Source organism: Schistocerca piceifrons, chromosome 11 (assembly GCF_021461385.2).
Source record: "Schistocerca piceifrons isolate TAMUIC-IGC-003096 chromosome 11, iqSchPice1.1, whole genome shotgun sequence".
Lineage (NCBI taxonomy): Eukaryota > Metazoa > Arthropoda > Insecta > Orthoptera > Acrididae > Schistocerca > Schistocerca piceifrons.
The window spans coordinates 22,987,034-23,006,113 of NC_060148.1; the positions used below are offsets into that span (position 1 = coordinate 22,987,034).

Genomic DNA, 19,080 nt, shown 5'->3' on the forward strand with positions numbered 1-19,080 from the left:
CACGAAAGACCCTGGATCTCTTATACCGAAACACTTGGAAAATATCCAGAGTTTCAGAATTTTTTTCAGAGGAGTTAGGATTCACCCAGTATGCCTTATCAGCGAACACTGGTGTGGACTGCCAATTTTCTGACTGTTTGTGAATTTTGTTTTTACAGGTTACAACACCTGTTGCGCGAGGGTCGACGCAGGTACTTACACGAGCTGAAACTGGAACGCCAGGCCGAAGCCGACGCGGCAAAGGAACGTCAGCTCGCGGCAGAGGCCGGGGAAGAGAACTCGGAGCGGACGGGCCTGTCGGAACGGGGTTCCACCTCGGACGCGGTCCCCGGCAGGAGCAGCGGGCGGGGCACACCGCAGCGGAGCCGGTACGATGCGGAGGAGAAGCTGCGCGCCACGTGGCGCTACCACCGGCACCGCGGGGTGTGTGCGGTCCTGCGCCGCAAGTCGTGGGAACGCCGGGCCGACACCCCTGCCCCTCCGGGACCGCGCTGCATCCACACGGAAGGCGGCGTCAGGTGAGTGCGTTTCGTTCTGTCTCGTCTCGGCGCGTGTATTCTGGGTGAAAAGTCCGAAGAAAAGGCTGCACGAGTGTAGACGCGAGGAATTGGGAGATTGTGTGTCAGAATTTCATAAACGTGTATTACATCTCAGTTTTTGTGTCCTGAATTTTACTAGGTTAGAGATATCTTCACGAGTATTACACCTTGTTCAGTCACAGTATTTGTAGCCACACAGTATTTGTAGCCAAATGAAGGTAACCCCTTGTAATAGTGTGTGGCAACTTATCTGAAAAACTTGGAAAACTGAATTTACTGGAAAAGTTAGGGAAATCTTGGGAAATTCTGTAAGGCTCGGGGAATTACAAAAATCTGGGTGAAACTGCACTGTTCGTCAACATTGATCTTGCAAACTTTTGCTCACCTTTTCTAGCACGATACCTTGTGAACTATAGGTAGAGGACAACAGATTTCTGAAAGCATGTCACACTGCAGATTGCCAACAAAGGTCTGGGCTTGTGAAACAGGTTCTCACGTATGTGAACACCTCAAAGACTTTTTAAGTATTAAATTCCAGTGTTCACCAGGCTGAAGTACTGTCAGTAGTGCCTCAGGGAATTGTGATAGGACTGTTCTTGTTCTCTATACACACATAAACAATCTGGCGATTAGGGTGAGCAGCAGTCTGCAACTGTTTGCTGATGGCTCTATGAGGATACAGGATGAGTTCAGCAGGCTCTGTATTAGAGCGATGAATGGTTGTTTGCTCTAAATGTGGAAAAGTTACGTTAATGCAGATGAGCAGGAAAAACAATCCTATGGTATCTGAATATATTATTAGTGGCATGCTGCTTGACACAGTCATATCAGTTAAGTATCTGAGTGTAACGTTAGAGAGTGATATTAAGTGGAACGAGCACATAAGGTCAGGAATTCTAGAACAGTGTAGACCGTCTCTGGAAGAGATGGTGTGTGATGTTAGAGAGTGATATATGAAATTGAACAAGCATGTAAGGTCAGTTGTAGGGAAGGAAAATGCTCGACTTTGGTTTGATTGAAGGATTATAGCAAAGTGCAGCTCATCTACGGAAGATATGGTGTATAGGACACTGGTGGGACACTTTCGTAAGTATTGTTCAAGTGTTTGGGATCCCTACCAGCTTGGGTTAAGCAAAGACATTGAAGCAGGTCGGAGGTGTGTTGCTAGATTTGTTATTGGTAGGTATGATCAACATGCCAGTGTTATGGAAATTGTATTTAAATTGAAGGGAATCACTGCTGTCAGCTGCTATGGGACATTACGTGGAATCAGTAGTGTCTGAAAGAACAGACACGACACATTCATGTAATTGTGGAAGTTCTTTGTGAACTCAGATGGGAATCCATGGGTGGAAGATGACATTCTTTTTGTGCAACATTTTGAGAAACATCTTGACACGTCAGTCAAAGAATTACCATTGAGAATTGCTGTAAGGGTCATTCCATGTCAAGTCACCCAGGCCTTGACACCAACCATGTCAGATTTTGATGAAACTTGGTACAATTACTTCTTTTATCATCCTGAAAGCACTTGTAAAATTTTCTTGCTCTATCTCTTATAGTTTTTTTTTAATAAATTTTTAAAGTTTTTAGATTTGGCGTTGTTTCAGCAGTCGGAAATCGTAACTTAAACGTGTCCTCACAACTAAAAAAAATTGTATATTAAAGAATACTCAAGATATCAGTATGAAATTTTGGAATAAGTTTATTATATCTAAATGTAAAAAAAAAAAAAAAAAATATACCATAAAGATGTATTAAAACCTTCCAAATGAATAAAAATTTAAAAGTTTTTTTTTAGCTAACGGATGTTTAGTTTTACAAAAACTGCAATATCTAGAGTCTCAGACCTGATAGAAAGCTCAAATTTGTTTTAAAATACTCTTAATTGTACAGGCTATTAGATAAAAGAAAAATTATGTTGGCTTTTTAACCTGTTTAATAGTTATCTAATTTTTAAAATAATATTAATTATATTTTAAAAATAAAAAGTACCAAGTGACTTATACACCGAAAATAAGTTTTTGTCTTCTTCGAGTAACAATGTACGCTTGGATTTTGTTTTGTTACTCCTGTGTTTTGAAGTAAAAAATTATTACAGTGTTAAATAGTGCTTGGATAGTATTTTATTAAGTTTATTCGAACTTTCAGTAAGTACTGTTACTTAGTTTACAGAGATTCTTTTCCAATATCCTATAAAAGTAACCAGAACAGTAATCAGACCAAAAGTGAAATCAGTATGTCAGATATTCAAACCTGTAGCGTAGGGTTATTTAAAAAATCTGACTGTTTCCAAACAACCTACACACCTTCAAAACAGTTACAGCCGGTATCTGAATTGAGTGAGGAAGAAAAAGATTTGATCCACTTACGATCTGGAATTAATCTGTGTGAATTTAAGAATATATGTTCATACCACAGCTACTACTTTTTAAATGTTATTGAAAAGTATCAAACAACATGTGTAGACCCACTAAAAAAACGCAAAAAGCCCATCAAAAAATCGTTGAGAAGTGCAGGCTTGGATCTTTCTAAACAATTACTGACAAAAAATATTAGCATAAAACCTGGACAAAAGTTTTGCTCAACATGCCGTAACTTTTGTGAGGAAAAATAGAGAGTTGAAGTCAATGAAAGTGAAACAGATGATGAAGTCATGGCTGAATTAAAGGATTTTGATGTAATGATTTCTCTTATGAAAGAGAAGATTTCATCTGTTGGGAGGTCTAGAAAAATCCAGATTCTGACCCTGGCTTCAGATTCTTGGAGTCAAAATAAAGTGATGAAAGAATTTAATGTAAGTGAGTACATGGTGCGACAAGCTAGAAAGCTAAAATCTGAAAAGGGTATTTTGGAAACTCCTGGTCCAAAAAAAGGTAAAACTCTTTCTGAAAGTACAGTAAGACTTGTAACAGATTTTTATGAAAAGGATGAAAGTTCCAGAGTGCTACCTGGAACAAAAGACAAAGTAAGTGTTCAAAAAAATGTGTTCATGCAAAAAAGACTCATTTTGTGTAACTTGAGAGAACTCTATTATTCTTTCTAATGGGAGAATCCCGAGGTAGAAGTAGGATTTTCAAAATTTTGTTTCTTGAGACCTAAATGGTGTATCCTTGCTGGTGCTGCAGGCACACACACTGTATGTGTATGCAGTATCCACCAGAATGTTAAACTATTACTGGATGCTGTGAAAATTGAAGAATCTTGTAAAGACCTAATTAAGATGCTTGTGTGCAACACGGAAAACCAAAACTGCATGCTACGTCATTGCGACAGCTGTACTGCAGATACTGCACTAACTGAGTACTTATTTGAAAAACCAAGTGAAGATTATGATTTAGAAGAAGAAATTGTAATCAGTCCGTGGGTTAACACAGAAAGGTCAGAAATGATCAAACAGTCTATCAGTGTTGAAGACTACATTTCTTTATTGGTTAGGTCATTGGAAAAGCTCACCCCGCACTCGTTTATAGCAAAATCCCAATCAGCAGCCTTTAAAAGATTGAAAGAAGACCCACCACCCAAAACAGCAATTATTGTGATGGGTTTCAGTGAAAATTATTCCTTCGTTATACAAAATGAGATCCAAAGTTACCACTGGAATAGAGGTGGTTGTACTCTACACCCAGTTGGAGTTTTTCTAAGAAATGAGGAAATTGTCTCCAACCAATGTTTTATTAGTAATGACCAAGAATGTGATACTGGTTTTGTTAACTTTGTACAAAAAGAAATTACAAAGTGTCTGTCATCGCATCATACTGACATTGACTCAGTTCACTACTTTACAGATGGTTGTGCTGGGCAGTACAAAAATAGAAACAGTTTTAAAAATTTGACTGAACACTTGAGACACTTTAATTTGAAGGCCCAACACTCTTTTTTTGCAACAAGTCATGAGAAGTCAATTTGTGATGGCCTAGGAGGAACTATTAAAAGAATTTTAAGGAAAGCTGGTCTACAGCTTTCAGACAAAGAACAAATAATGACAGTAATCGATGTGTGTTCATTTTCACTTTATTGACAAAAAAGAAGCTGATTTGCTACGGTTAAAACTAGAAAACCGTTTTTCAGCAACCCGAACCATTCCTGGAACAACAAGTTTTCATAACTTCAAACCACTTCCAACAAACAACCTTGAAATTAGAAGGACTACAGATAGTGTAAATCCCTCCTTACTCTTTTCTTTCCATTCATCTTCTGATTGGGTTCGTGTTGAACCATCCATAAATAGCTATGTGGCTGTAAATTATGATGGTAACTGGTACTTTGGACTGGTAAAAACAATATTCAATGATGAAGAAGATGCAGAAATTCTATTTCTACATCCTTCAGGACCAGCTGCATCATTTTATTGGCCTGAAAGAGAAGATTCTTGCGTAGTGCCTTTGGAGCACATAGTCCGTGTAGTAGAGGCACCTCAATCAAGCGGCACTGGAAGAATGTATTACTTCAAAAAGACTGTATCAAAAGAACTGAAAGCTCTTGGATGAAGTGGAAAAACAAGTTGAATCAGCATTAATGTTTATTAAAAAGACAAAATTACTCAAAAAATTCAATGTTTCAAGCAATCAGTTGGGTTATACATAAGTGTTGTAAGTACAATATCTTTGTACATAATTCTAATGTAATCCACTATAATTAATAAACATGTTAAAAAGCCATCATTATTTTTGTTTTATCAAGTAGCCTATATGTTTAAGAGTAAATTAAAACAAATTTGAGCATTCTATCAGGTCTGAGACTCTAGATATTGCAATTCTTATAAAACAAAACATCCGTTACAAAAAAGAAAAGAAAAAAAAATACATATATATATTTTTTTCATAGAAAATATTAATATATTTTAATAGTATCATTTTTATCTTCAAATATGTATAATAAATAAACTTGCTGCAAAAATTCATGATGTTATCTAGAAGAGTTTTTAAGATAAGCAATTTTAAAGTTTTGAATACAAATTAAATTTACCATTTCGGAAGGTTCGGAAAACGCAAAACATAAAAACTTAAAAAATTTATTTAAAAAAAACTATAAGAGATACAGCAAAAAAATTTTGCAGGTGTTGTCAGGATGGTATTAGAACCATTTGAGCCAAATTTCGTGAAAATCTAAGGAGGTGGGTGTAAAATTTATTTTTTATTGGGTGATTTGATGTGGAATGACCCGTAATGTATATTGATTACTTCATATTCTAGAAATGGAAACAAACAAGTATTGAGCGTCCCAATCCAGGCATGTCACAACCCGCTGTTTCATAATAAGGTCCTTCGGCAAGCATTTATTTCTGAGTAAATATGCATAAAATTTTATGTGAGTGCATAGTGCATTAATTGCCAAAAGTTCGTGTTCGATTTGATTGCACATTTTGCTTTGCTTTATTTCAACACTGTGATTGCACTCGCATCTCAGTAGTTTCGTTATGATGAGTGATAGTGAGCAAGTAAGCTATTTTATGTACAGTGTCATCAGCTGTCCTCACATGTCTGGTTGTTTGGATAATCACAGCTAATTACGTAACCCCCTCCCGATTTTAAGGTCGGCGAACTCCTTATAGCTGTTGACTGGAGTAAGCTATGTGCTCCATTATGTTTCATCCTCTCCCTTCTTTCGTCACAATCTCACAACACATACATAACACAACACTGTACACACATCCAGTAAGGGACCATCCCATGTTCAGTGTTTATTGTGCAATAATATTCTGTCAACGTATTGTCAGAAATTGTGACGCCAAGAACAGCACAATATTATTGCGCAGTATTTACTCCCGGAACATACAGTTAGAACTCTGCCTGCGTAGCGAACATGTCGACACACACTTGGTTTGTGATTCCAGTTGCAAAAGAAAAAAAAGAGGACGTGCAATGGGTGAAAAGGCAACTTGGAAGGTGTTCAACATATCACCATACTTCCTACTAAAAGAACTTGCTGCATAGCTGGATGACTATAGGAATTTGTTAAGGAATGAGGAATCTTTCAGTGAATTGGTGAACCTCGTTATAAGAAGAGATGCTGTTCATATATTTGTCAGATTTCAACTTCAACAAAGCTGGGAGTGATCTGTAAACCTGAAAGATTAAAATACATTACTGTGGTGGATAGGAAGGTAGTGCTGTTATGTACACACATCAAAAAAGTTTTGCATCACCTCAGTTACGAGAGTTGCGGGACTTGTACAGAAAATTGGAATAGAGATCAACATAAACATCATTTCCACCCTTTCTATTGCTCACGAAAACCACACATTGCATGTTGTACCACCATCCAACGAGACCTTCAGAGGTGGTGGTCCAGATTGCTATATACACCAGTATCTGTAATACCCAGCAGCACACCCTCTTGCATTGATGCGTGCCTGTATTCGTCATGGCATACTATCCACAAGTTCATCAAGGCACTTTGGTCCAGATCGTCCCACTTGTCAACGGCGATTCAGCGTAGATCCCTCAGAGTGGTTGGTGGGCCACATCATCCATAAAAAGGGCTTTTCAATCTATCCCAGGCTGTTCGATAGAGTTCGTGTCTGGAGAACGTGCTGGCCGCTTGTCGACTGATGTCATTATCCTGAAGGAAGTCATTCACAAGATGCGCACGATGGGGGCACGAATTGTCGTCCACGAACACGAGTGCATCTCCAGTATGCTGCCCATGTGGTTGCACTATCGGTTAGAGGGTGGCAGTCATGTATCATATAGTCATTACGGTGCCTTCCATGATCACCAGCAGCGTACGTCGGCCCCACATAATGCCACCCCAAAACAGCAGAGAACTTCCATCTTGCTGCACTCACTGGACTATGTGTCTGAGGCATCCAGACCTTGCTGCACTCACTGGACAGTGTGTCTAAGGCGTTCAGCCTGACCGGGTTGCCTCCAAACACGTCTCCGGCAATTGTCTAGTTGAAGGCATATGTGGTATTCATCGGTGATGAGAATGTGGTCCATTCGGCATGTTGGGCCCGTGTGTACTGCGCTGCACAGTGTCGTGGTTGCAAAGATGGACCTCGCCGTGGACATTAGGAGTGAAAGGGGGGGGGGGGGGGGAACACATGAAAAACATCATACATTTACAGCTGTAACTTTTAACTTTTCACAGTAGTTTATCAGATTAAGAAAATTTATATTTACTGTTTATCAGCAGTAGATCACTGACACAGTCTGGATTTAATTGGCTGTGCTGAGGTGTTTATAACATGCCAACTTTACTAAAGCAGTGGAAAATTTGTTGTTTTTCCAGTTCTAGAACCAATCTCTGTGTGGGTGGCAATGGCACTGTACTTGAATGCTGTAGTTTATAAACAGTAGAGAGAGAAGAGATATAGAACTACATGATGATGTATGTGGGGGGAATTCCATTTGTCTACAAGACACTAAGCAATAACTATACAAAAACATTTATGTTAATGATTACATGTAGTAGACCTACCTACAAAACTAGCATGCTTTGTAGCACATCGCTAAGAATTTCCTGCTTGTGTCAAACAGATTGTCACGATGGAAAGACAACCGAAAGAAAGTAGCAGTTTCATGGTTTGAAGCAATTACAATAATCTCATATACAAAAGACAGAGCCCAATTTTTAATCCTTTGTACCTCTTACTAGAAAATACCTATCTGTTAGTATACATTATACAGAACAGTGCTTCGGGCTGCAGTAATTTAACTCATATCTGTCATTTTCATGGACACTGAAGATTTGTTCTGTAACCAAAGAAAAACTAACTTGATTGTAGCCCCCCACCCCCATTTCTGATTCACCTGTCCCCTCTTTAGTTGGTTCCAGATCAACAATTTTTTCTGAAAGCCCATCATCACTTTCCTTTATTCTGTAAGTGGACTTCTCTCCATCACTAACACAGAAACTTTGATATACTGAGTAAGGCTCCATCATCATGTACAAGCTGTTCCAGCACGTACTGATCTCATTTCAAAGGTGATGTCAGAGGTAAGAGAAACCATTTTTCTTCATGTACCGTACAGCGCATTTTGCAGTATTTGTTGTTCCTGCATTGTTCGTGGCACCATTCAAGAACCACCTGCATTCTCCAAAAATGTGGTTAAGTGCTGCATCAATACAATAAGCATCACAAAGAAATCTTTCGTGACTTTTTAGGTTTTTATTATATTGGTGCCCTGGTGAGAGACAAAAACCGAGTTATGCGACATGTCTGCCAGAAAGTGGCAGACAGCCATCCTCTCTCATATTTTCTTCATGATATTTACTTCCATCTTCTTAATGTTTGGCAATTTACTTGTAAGTAAAACATTCACCAGAGACTAATCTGTGTTTATGTAATGTGCTGTGTGAAATAATGCCTCTGATTCTGTGGAAGTCCTCATATCAACTATTGCGGCAGATGTTTTATTAATAATTCCGCGGTAATGGAAGGCATTTTGGTGCGTGGTTGATCCCAACCTTTTCCTTTTCTTCGTAACGTGAACGTAACTTCTTGTTCTGATACTTATTAACTGGTGTGGGTAGCCTATCCAGTTAGGCTGTGCTCCTACCACCCTTCTCTTCATGCTCACATACTCAGTCACGCAGGACTCTGTTGGCTACCCAAGTAACTGGCAGTGCTGGGTAAGTGGAACAGCTTCTGCTTTTGATTCTACCTAGTAGAATTTATACGCCCGGAAAAAATCTCTGTTGTTTCTTAATGTTAAAATTTGTCATCTTTGCTTGATTCCATCCATAATGAACATTATAGTTGGTAAATAATCTCACCGTAACTAAAATGACATGAAAAATCAATGCTACATATTTTGCATGCACCCCTAAGCACATGCTGCAGGCAGACATGGCAGAATGATGCTATTGGCGGGATTGCCATGTGGAACACTGCCCCTTGCCAGTGTGCAATGCCCGACCAACCACCTTCTCATGTGCACACCACTATAACAATGTGCAGGTTATTGTTGTAAAAATATGATGGAAGAAATACAAAGGTTAGGTGACTCTTTGCTTTCAAGTATTCACAAAAATATCACAGCAAGATTTTGACATTATTCTTGAGGGACTGAGGGGACATTTGTGTAATAACTGCAAAGACTGTTGGTGGGACCATGAATTATTGAACACATCTGTAGGCAAGAAACTGTTAGTGTATTACAATTGCTGCTCAGATCAGTGTGGCAGTATCACTTCATAACCTGGCAACTGTTGATTCATATGCAAGTTTGAGCTAATTCAAGAACCAAAGATACTAGTACACCTGCTTAATATCATGTAGGGACCCCACGAGCATGCAGAAGTGCCACAACACAACGTGGCATGGCTCGACTAATGTCTGAAGTAGTGCTGGAGGGAACTGACACCACGAATCCTTCAGGGCTGTCCATAAATCTGTAAGACTTCCAGGAGGTGGAGATCTCTTCTGAATTGAATAGCATGTTGCAAGGCATCCCAGATATACTCAATAATGTTAATATTTGGGGAGTTAGGTAGCCAGGAGAAGTGTTTAAACTTAGAAGAGAGTACCTTGGAACCTCTCTGTAGCAATTTGGATCTGTGAGGTGTTGCATTGTCCTGGTGGAATTGCTCAAGTCCGTCGGAATGCACAATGGACATGAATGGATTCAGGTGATCAGACAGGATGCTTACAGACATGTCACCTGTCAGAGTCATATCTAGATGTATCGGGCATCCCATATCACTACAACCTCACTCACACCACACCATTGCAGAATCTCCATCCACTTGAACGGTCTCCTGCTGCCATGCTGGGTCCGTGGATTCATGAGGTTGTCTCCATAACCGTACGTGTCCATCCACTTGATACAATTTGAAATGAGACTCGTCCAACCAGGCAACATGTTTCCGGCCATCAACAGTCCAATGTCAGTGTTGTTGGGCCCAGGTGAGGCGTAAAGCTTTGTGCCGTGCAGTCATCAAGGGCACACGAGTGAGTGTTCGGCTCCGAAAGCCGATGATGTTTCGTTGAAAGGTTCACACGCTGACATTTGTCGGTGGCCCGACATTGAAATCTGCAGCAATTTGCAGAAGGGTTGAACTTCTGTCACGTTGAATGATTCTCTTCAGTTGTCGTTGATCCTGTTCTTGCAGGATATTTTCCCAGCCGCAGCAGTGTCGGAGATTTGATGTTTTACAGGCTTTCTGATGTTAGTGGTACACTTGTGAAATGGTCGTATGGGAAAATACCCACTTCATCGCTACCCCTCGGAGATTCTCTGTCCCATCGCTCGTGCACTGACTATAACACCGTGTTCAAACTCGCATAAATCTTGATAACCTGAGATTATAGCAGGAGTAACCGATCTAGCAATTGCGCCAAATGCTTGTTGTCTCATATAAATGTTGCCGATATCAGCTCCATATTCTGCCTGTTAACACATATCTGTAGTTGAATACACATGCCTAAACCAGTTTCTTTGGCATGTGTGTGGTTTTTTCCTCCCCTGAAAGTTTCTCATTTTCATTCAGGATTCCTCACATTTTTGGATACAATTCCACTAGGATGCTACTTTGTTGCTCTGTGTGGCCTTCTGCCAGGTGGTGACGAACCCAGCTGGCACTTTTCTCTGAGTACCCCGACTGCTGGATGAGTGTTTCTGCACTACAACAGAGATGTCCAGTTGAGCAGTGAGATATTTGATTATGATCTGTCAGTCACCTCAAATCGGAATGCCCGCTTGTTCTCAAATTGCAGGAATCACAGCTATATAGAATGACTCGCCACACTTTTGTTCACAGCTATGTCTCTGTAGACAGTCTGCAAGCACCTATGAATACCTGCAGTGCTCAATGGCAGCCCTCTGTTTGGAATGCACCTCCATTACAGAAGTTATTTTCATGGCTTCACGTAACGCCACAACCTATTGAATTTCATGAAACTGTATGGACTGGAGTGGAAATATCCCCTGATGTCCTACAAAAAAATTCACATTTTTTTCAACTTAAATTGGCTGGGAGAAATAGTGTTGCATTACTTACTGAACACCCCGCATAGTAAGCCAAAATGTGGGGAGCTTTCAATTGTTTGTGTTGCTGCCCAGCAAAAGTTTTGTTGAAAGTAGTATGAAAATGAAGAAAATAAGAGAAGAAAAGGAAATAAATAAAGTGAGACATGGAAGAAAGAGAGAGAACAATAAAATTGACTGCTTAGATTTTGCTGATTTAGCAAATCTTACCAAGAGGATCTACAAGATGCAGTGAAACAGATATACATTTCCCATGAAAGAGCAGAAAAAAATGGATTACAAATTCCATTTGGAAAAAAAACATATACATGACCAATATTAAAGTGCTCCTTTGTATATGAAATTAAAATATGGGAAGATCAAGAAAGTTACAGAATTTAAATACTTGGGAAACATAATCCAATCAAATGCTCTGAAGTAAGCAGTTCATATAAACAGGACCAGAAAAATGAAAGTGGCCCTCCACGTAACAAAGAACACATTCTACAAAAAAAACAAAAAACAAAAATCTTTTATCTGATAAAATAAAAAATTGAGACCTTACAATGTAGTGATTAAAATCACATATCTTTATGCCCCAGGCTGCCTCACCATAATACTGCAAAAAATAATGTGGAGAAGAAAGAAAAAAAGAAAGAACAACAATTCGAAAAAAATTGGCTCCAAAGTTATGAAAATGGGATTTGCAAATTGAGGAACAACAATATGATGTAAGAAAATTAAAAAAAAAAAAAAAAAAAAAACGAAAACAAGGAATAAAGTAGATACAATGAAAACAGAGGATTACATTTAATGGCCATTTTAAAAGAATGGATAACAAGAGGCTGAAAAAAAAAAATATTCGACTTCATTGACAATAATCCAACTACCTAAGTTTCATGGTTTACAGAAGTTAAGCAAGAAGTTCAGAAGTTAGGAGAAAGAAAAACATGGAAAACAGATATGAGTTCAGGAAAACAGTATAAAAGGTCAAGGGTTTCCAAAAGAAAACAATAGGAAGGAGGAGGGACTTCAGAAAAATAAGAGAACAGAGAATGAAGACATGCTCTGGGAAGTCAAAAAAAGGAAAACAGTATCAAGTCATAAATCAGCTATTTCACATAGTCCTGAGTTGGCCGATCTACTTCTAATTCTGAAGGATAGGTGAGAAATAAAATACCACCTGTGGTCTTAAATGACAGCCAAAATCTATGCTGCGTCTGACTTGGAGCGAGTGGCAGTATGGCCAGCACTATTCACCAGGAGGTGTGGCTGTAAACAGGCTCCAGGGACTCAAAATCCCTGGTTCTACACAACTAGCAAAATGTAGGAAATTGATGACAAGACGCAAAAGAGCAAGCCAGAGCCCTCTCGTAAACTTCCACAAAAATCATACACTTATGTTGTCACTTTCAACATTCAGACCCTCATTCTAGCAGGCAAAATATACAATCTCACAACAGAACTCACAAAGCAGAAAGTCCAAATTCTTGTCTTGCAAGGAGTGCTTCGCAGATTCAGAAACAATAGACTACGATAATTACAGAATCTTTAAAAGTGGAACAAACAGAAAATTGGCAAAGGAAAAGTTATATTTGGCATTGCAGACAAAAAAATTTTGGCTTTATTAAAAGATGTGAAACCCATCAAACACACACACACACACACACACACACAATTACACCTTCATTAATGTGCATGCATCGGCAAATGGTGACAATAAAAAAAGAGCCTGAAAAAACTGATAAGATTTTGGGAAGAACTTGAAATAGAATAGCCAGAATTCCAAATGACAATGTGAAGAATCTGTTTGGTGATTTTAGTGTGCAAATTGATGGGGAATACAAATACAGGAGTATCCTGCACACCAGTTCATCACTAAGACCTGCACATGACTCGTTGTGTTATGACAACAAAGCAACCTAAAATTATGTCAGCCTCACTACAGAAAAAGTCCAAAAAACAAAACAATTTATCACCTATCCATCATTTAGGAGAATTTCAGATTGACCATGTGACAATATTGTACGACTACCAAACAGAAATTCTTGATGTGTAAGTACACAGAGGTGCAAATCTCAATTTAGATCATTATTTAACCAGTATCAAAATTAAACCCACATCCAAAAGAAAATCTAACAGGAAACACCATTGATCACAAGATTTGATCTACACAAAATCAAAGACTCTAAAATAAGAGAAAAATGGGAAGGACAACCTGCGGGAAGTTTGGAAGAAATTTCAAATTATAATCACCCACAACAGTGAAACATCTGATCTTTCTTCACAGAAAACCAAAACACCCTTGGTGGAACCAGAAGTTAAAGATGCACACGAAGAAAGAAAAATGGCATTTCAAAATTACAATTGCAACAAATCAGAAAAAATGCATAAGAAATTCATTGAAGTTTGCTAACAAACACCCAAGGTTTTAAGACAAAATAATTGCAAATATGTCAGTCACCAACTACACTCAGTTGAAGACAACTTCGAAAATTACAGCACACATGATTTCTATGAGATCTTTGCGAAACAAATCAGAGGGTACTCACAATGAGATCGAAAGTAGCCTTGACAAATAAAGAAAACTGTCAAGAACTAGCCACGTGTTTTTCACAGCTTTTAAATTGTCTGGAACCCAAAGAGAGATTCCCAGAAATACATCCAGAAACCACAACAGAAAGTTCATCACCACCAACACAAGAAAAAGTTTATTCACACCGTAAGAAATTTAAAAACAACAAAGCATCAGGGGAGGGCAGTATTTTAGCTGAACTCTCAAAACTTTAGACCCAAACTCACTCAAAGAAATAACACAAATAATCCAAAACCTTAGGCAAACTGAAAAAATCCCAGATGACTGGAAGATTGCTCTCACTCATCCACTATATAAAAAGGGCAACGGATCATATGTCAACAACTATAGAGGGATCTCATCGGTCACCTAAAAAAATCCTATCAGCTTGTCTCTTGAGTAGAGTACAAAAATGATTAGAACCCAAATTAGCAGAATATCAAGCAGGATTCAGACTGAACGGTTCACATCCAGAACAAATTTTTACCATCAAAACCATACTCAAATGTGAGTCCTCACACAAAAATTTCTTGTATGTACACTTTTAATTTCAGAAATCTGTATGACTGGTTAGACAGGCCATCACGATTGCAAATTTTAGAGGAGAGGGGACTAGATCCCAAAACACAAGAACTCGTAAAGCAAACACTAACTGGAACAAAACCTAAAGTAAAGTTTATGGGGGAAATCTCACAACCCCTTGACATTCAGACAGGGAAGAGACAAGGATGTGGGCTTTCTCCTAGTCTGTTCAGTGTCATCCTAAACAAGGTATGGAAGAATGGGGGAGAGAACTCAAGAAATGTGGGTTTTGGAAGCCAATCCTACCGACAACCTGTCCATTCCATACCTAAAATTTGTGGCTGTGTTTTGGAGAATTTGTCGGACTGACAGGCTTCGAAAAAATCTCACAGCAAAATCACTTCCGAAAAGTTAGAAAAGAATTAGGGCTAGTCCAAAACCTCTCCAACAAAAAATCCATGTCAAGATAGACAAACATTTGGCTCTATAACACAGTCAAACCAACAGTCCTCTATGCAAGCAGAACACTGACACTTAATAAAAAACATGGAAGTTCAAGATATCAAAAAAGGAGGGAGAAAATCATCAAGAAAATTTTAAGTGCAAGATATACCAAAGACAGTTACAATCTACAATCAGTCAAAAGAACAGAAAAATTTTCAAACATCAGAATTGGCGTTAAGAACAGGAAAATAAAATCTTTGGTCATCTCAACAGAGTACAAGAAAAACGATTGTCAGAAAGGATAATAGACTATATAACATCACGTAAGAACTTGAGACATTGGTTGAACGAAATTCGAAAGGACCTAAAAATGCAAACGTAACACCAATTGACATTTTTAGAAATAGAGACTTTCAGACACAAAGTAGACAAATGGGAAGTTCATCGGAGCAACAAGAAGAAACTAAAGAAAAGTTGACTGAGTTATTTGCTTAATGTCTACCATTTATTGGGAGAATTCATTAATATCAATAGCAATAATAATAATAATATAATAATAATAATAATGAAACCACTTAGTAACAGAGCTAGACCAACAAAAAATTAAGATCTTAGCGTTACAAGAAACTAGATTCACGGATGAAAACACAATAGACTATGGAAACTATCGCATCTTCAAGAGCAAGACTGACAAACGAATTGCCAATGGTACGCCACTCCTGGGCATGGCATTTGCGGTGCACAGAAATATATTAGGCTCAATTAGAGAGGTCTCTTCCATAAATAATCGCCTCATGACCATGCGTATCCAGTGCGCCAACAAGAAATACACATTGATAAATGTTCATGCACCCACAAACATAGACAACAAAAAACGCCAACTACAAACTGAAAAATTCTGGACTAAACTTGAAGATGTCATGGCCAAAATTCCCCGGGATGATATCAAAATCTTAATGGGAGATTTCAATGCACAAATTGGCAGAGAGAAAGAACACCAAAAAACTGTAGGAAAATATCCAGCGCACAGATTCACCAACAGAAACGGACTGAGATTTATTGAACTATGCCAACAAAATAATCTAAAAATAATGTCTACATCTTTGAGAAAAAACCTAGAAAACAAAAGACCTGGAGGTCCCCCATATAAGAGATCGGCGAATATCAGATTGACCACATTGCCATCTCCTATTTCGTACAGAAAGAGATCCATGATGTCCAAGTCCGCAGAGGGGCGAACATTGACTCAGACCACTACTTAACACGCATTAAAGTGAAATTCACCCCAAAAAAATTCTATCCGAAGAAAACACACATGATGAAATTTGACACACGAACAATCAAAGAAACCAATCTGAAGGAGGAGTGGGAAAAGGAACCAGCTGACTCTTGGGAAAAATTTTGAACAAAAATTACAAAGAAGGCAAAAGAACTGATCCCATTGAAAAAGAACACAAAACACCCCTGGTGGGACTCTGGATGTGAAAAAGCGCTGGAAGAAAGAAAGAAAGCCTTTCTGAAGTATAACAGTAAAAAATCCCCAGAATATCTAGATCACTTCCACAACACCAGAAGACAATAACTGTAATGTACGAGACTTCTATAAGACCTTTGCTGGGAGAATCAATGGATACGGCTCACGAAATCTATGTTTCAGAAAACCAGATGGAAAACTAGCGCTCACAAATCGGGAAAATTGTGAGGAGCTGGCAAGATACTTTTCCGGACTCCTCAATTGCCCTGAACCTTCTTCAAGATTCCATCAAGAAACTGCTATCTACACAAATCCAGAATCCCCACCACCTACACTAGAGGAGATCCAAAGACATATTCATAGACTGAAAAACAACAAGGCATCCGGAGAAGATAATATCACTGCAGAACTACTTAAAAATCTTGGACCAAATTCCCTCAAAGAACTCACTCAAATCATCACAGACATTTGGCAGACAGAAAAACTACCAGAAGATTGGAAATGCGCCCTAATTCATCCACTGCATAAAAAGGGAGACATGGCAGATATAAACAACTATCGAGGAATCTCCCTTCTCCAAGTCACTTATAAAATCCTCTCAGCTTGTCTTCTTCAACGAACACAAGAACAACTCGAACACAGTATTGGTGAATACCAAGCTGGCTTTTGCCCTCACCGATCCTGTGCAGAACAAATTTTCAATTTGAAGACAACACTAAAATACAAAGCAGTCAGAAACAGTCCGATCATTTGTTCCTTTGTTGATTTCGCAAAGGCTTATGATTCAATCGATAGGCAATCTCTCTTTATTATCCTTGAGGAGCTAGGACTCGATCCGAAAACCCTAAACCTTATCAAAGAAACGCTCACAAACACAACTTCTAAGATAAAATTCCTGGGTGAAATATCGGAGCCCTTCCTGATCAAAACCGACGTCAGACAAGGTGACGGCTTGTCTCCACTCCTCTTCAACCTTGTCTAGACAAAGTCATCCGAGAATGGGAAAAAGAACTGAAGAATCAAAATTACTGGAAGCCTATACAACTAGGAAGATCTAAAGATGGTATTAAAATTTCATGCTTGGCATTTGCAGATGACGTGGCCATTCTAGCAGAAAACGAGACCACAGCAATTAAACAGATAGACATTCTCAAAGAATGCGCCGAAAAAGTTGGGCTACAAATTTCCTTCCAAAAAACCAGATTCATCTGCTCAAAATTTGAAACTCAAAAACTGACTACAAAATATGGACAAATTGAGAGAGTTCCATTCTTTAAATACTTAGGCGAGGTCCTAGAACCCACAGGGGGAGAGAAAACTGCACAAAAAGTTCGACTGCAAAAACTGAAAAGAGCATACTGGAAAACCCACAACATCTACAATAAAAAGTGTCTCTCCATTCACTCAAAAATACGACACTACAATACAGTAATCAAGCCCGAAGCACTATATGCCAGCGAAACACTCTCACTCCATAGAAAAGGCGACCTGGAAGGCATCCTGAAAGAGGAACGCAAAATTATCAGAAAGATTCTTGGCCCAAAAAGAACGGAAGATGGATACAGGTTACAGTCTCGGAAAACTACAGAAAAATTATCTAACCTCGCCGCAGACATCCGGAAAAGAAGACTAAAATTTTACGGTCATATCCACAGACTCCCAACACCCAGACTCTCCCACAAAATTTTAATGTACATTGAAAAATTGAAAACCATACCCTGGATACAAGAAACCAAAACAGATCTAGCAAATGCACAAATAAATTCTTCAGAAGTTATAAACAGAAATACAGGCAAAAAATCAATAGTTGGAAAGTACAACCCGAGAATGAAGTTTGCAAGAGACAGGAGACAAAATGGACAGAGGAAAGAAAGAGAATTCATGGGGAAAGAATGAGAGAAGTTTGGAGAATTAAAAAATTGAATCGGGAAAGCTTTGCGTGATCCGTATGGGTCGAATCGCACATAATAATAATAATAATAATAATAATAATAATAATAATAATAATGAAACCACTGTGAGGGTAAGTGATAACTTCAACAACAACATGAATTTTATTCACGGTAGAAAGAGAGCAAAAACAAATGTTTCAGGCAATCATTACGCAGCAATTCGCAAGTAAACTAACATGTTGAAGCATGAATGTCTATGTTTGAAAATGGTTATGTTGCTTATAACATGCAGCACCTGTGCACTTGTCAGGTGGCTATTTTGCTGATCGATGTCAGTGTCTGGAGGAAGGAGTTGCTATTCAGCCCAGAGGTGATGGGCCAGTCTTTCACTAATCCTCCTAAGTGGGCAGCTTAAAGGTTTGTCACTTCCTATTATAGCCAATGTTTTGTAACAACTGTTGCAAACTAACTTCCCAAAACTCTGCCAGGAAGCAGCAACTTACAGAAGCAATATCAGGAGGAATCCGAAACAGCCAATGAAAATGCCTAAATTCTGTTTCTAATTCTAATTGTCTGGGATGCCTAAACGTTGAATAACTTTGTGGCGAATTTTGGGAACTTACGAAATAAAGGAAACAGCCAGTAGCCCTTGGGTAGTGTACAACCATATGCTCTCATTATGGGTGATCCTCCGTGATCGACTGATTTGTATCTACAT

At 38.7% G+C, this 19,080-nt stretch overlaps 1 protein-coding gene across 3 annotated transcripts in view; it reads left to right on the forward strand.

Moving 5' to 3' along the window:
• The window catches only part of LOC124719954 (serine/arginine repetitive matrix protein 2-like), a 327,019-nt gene that overhangs the window by 187,361 nt on the left and 120,578 nt on the right, over positions 1 to 19,080 (forward strand). For all 3 annotated transcript variants that reach the window (XM_047245163.1, XM_047245165.1, XM_047245164.1), the window contains exon 4: positions 159 to 518. In XM_047245163.1, the coding sequence (XP_047101119.1) occupies positions 159 to 518 (360 nt within the window). The remainder of the gene's footprint in view (positions 1 to 158; positions 519 to 19,080) is intronic.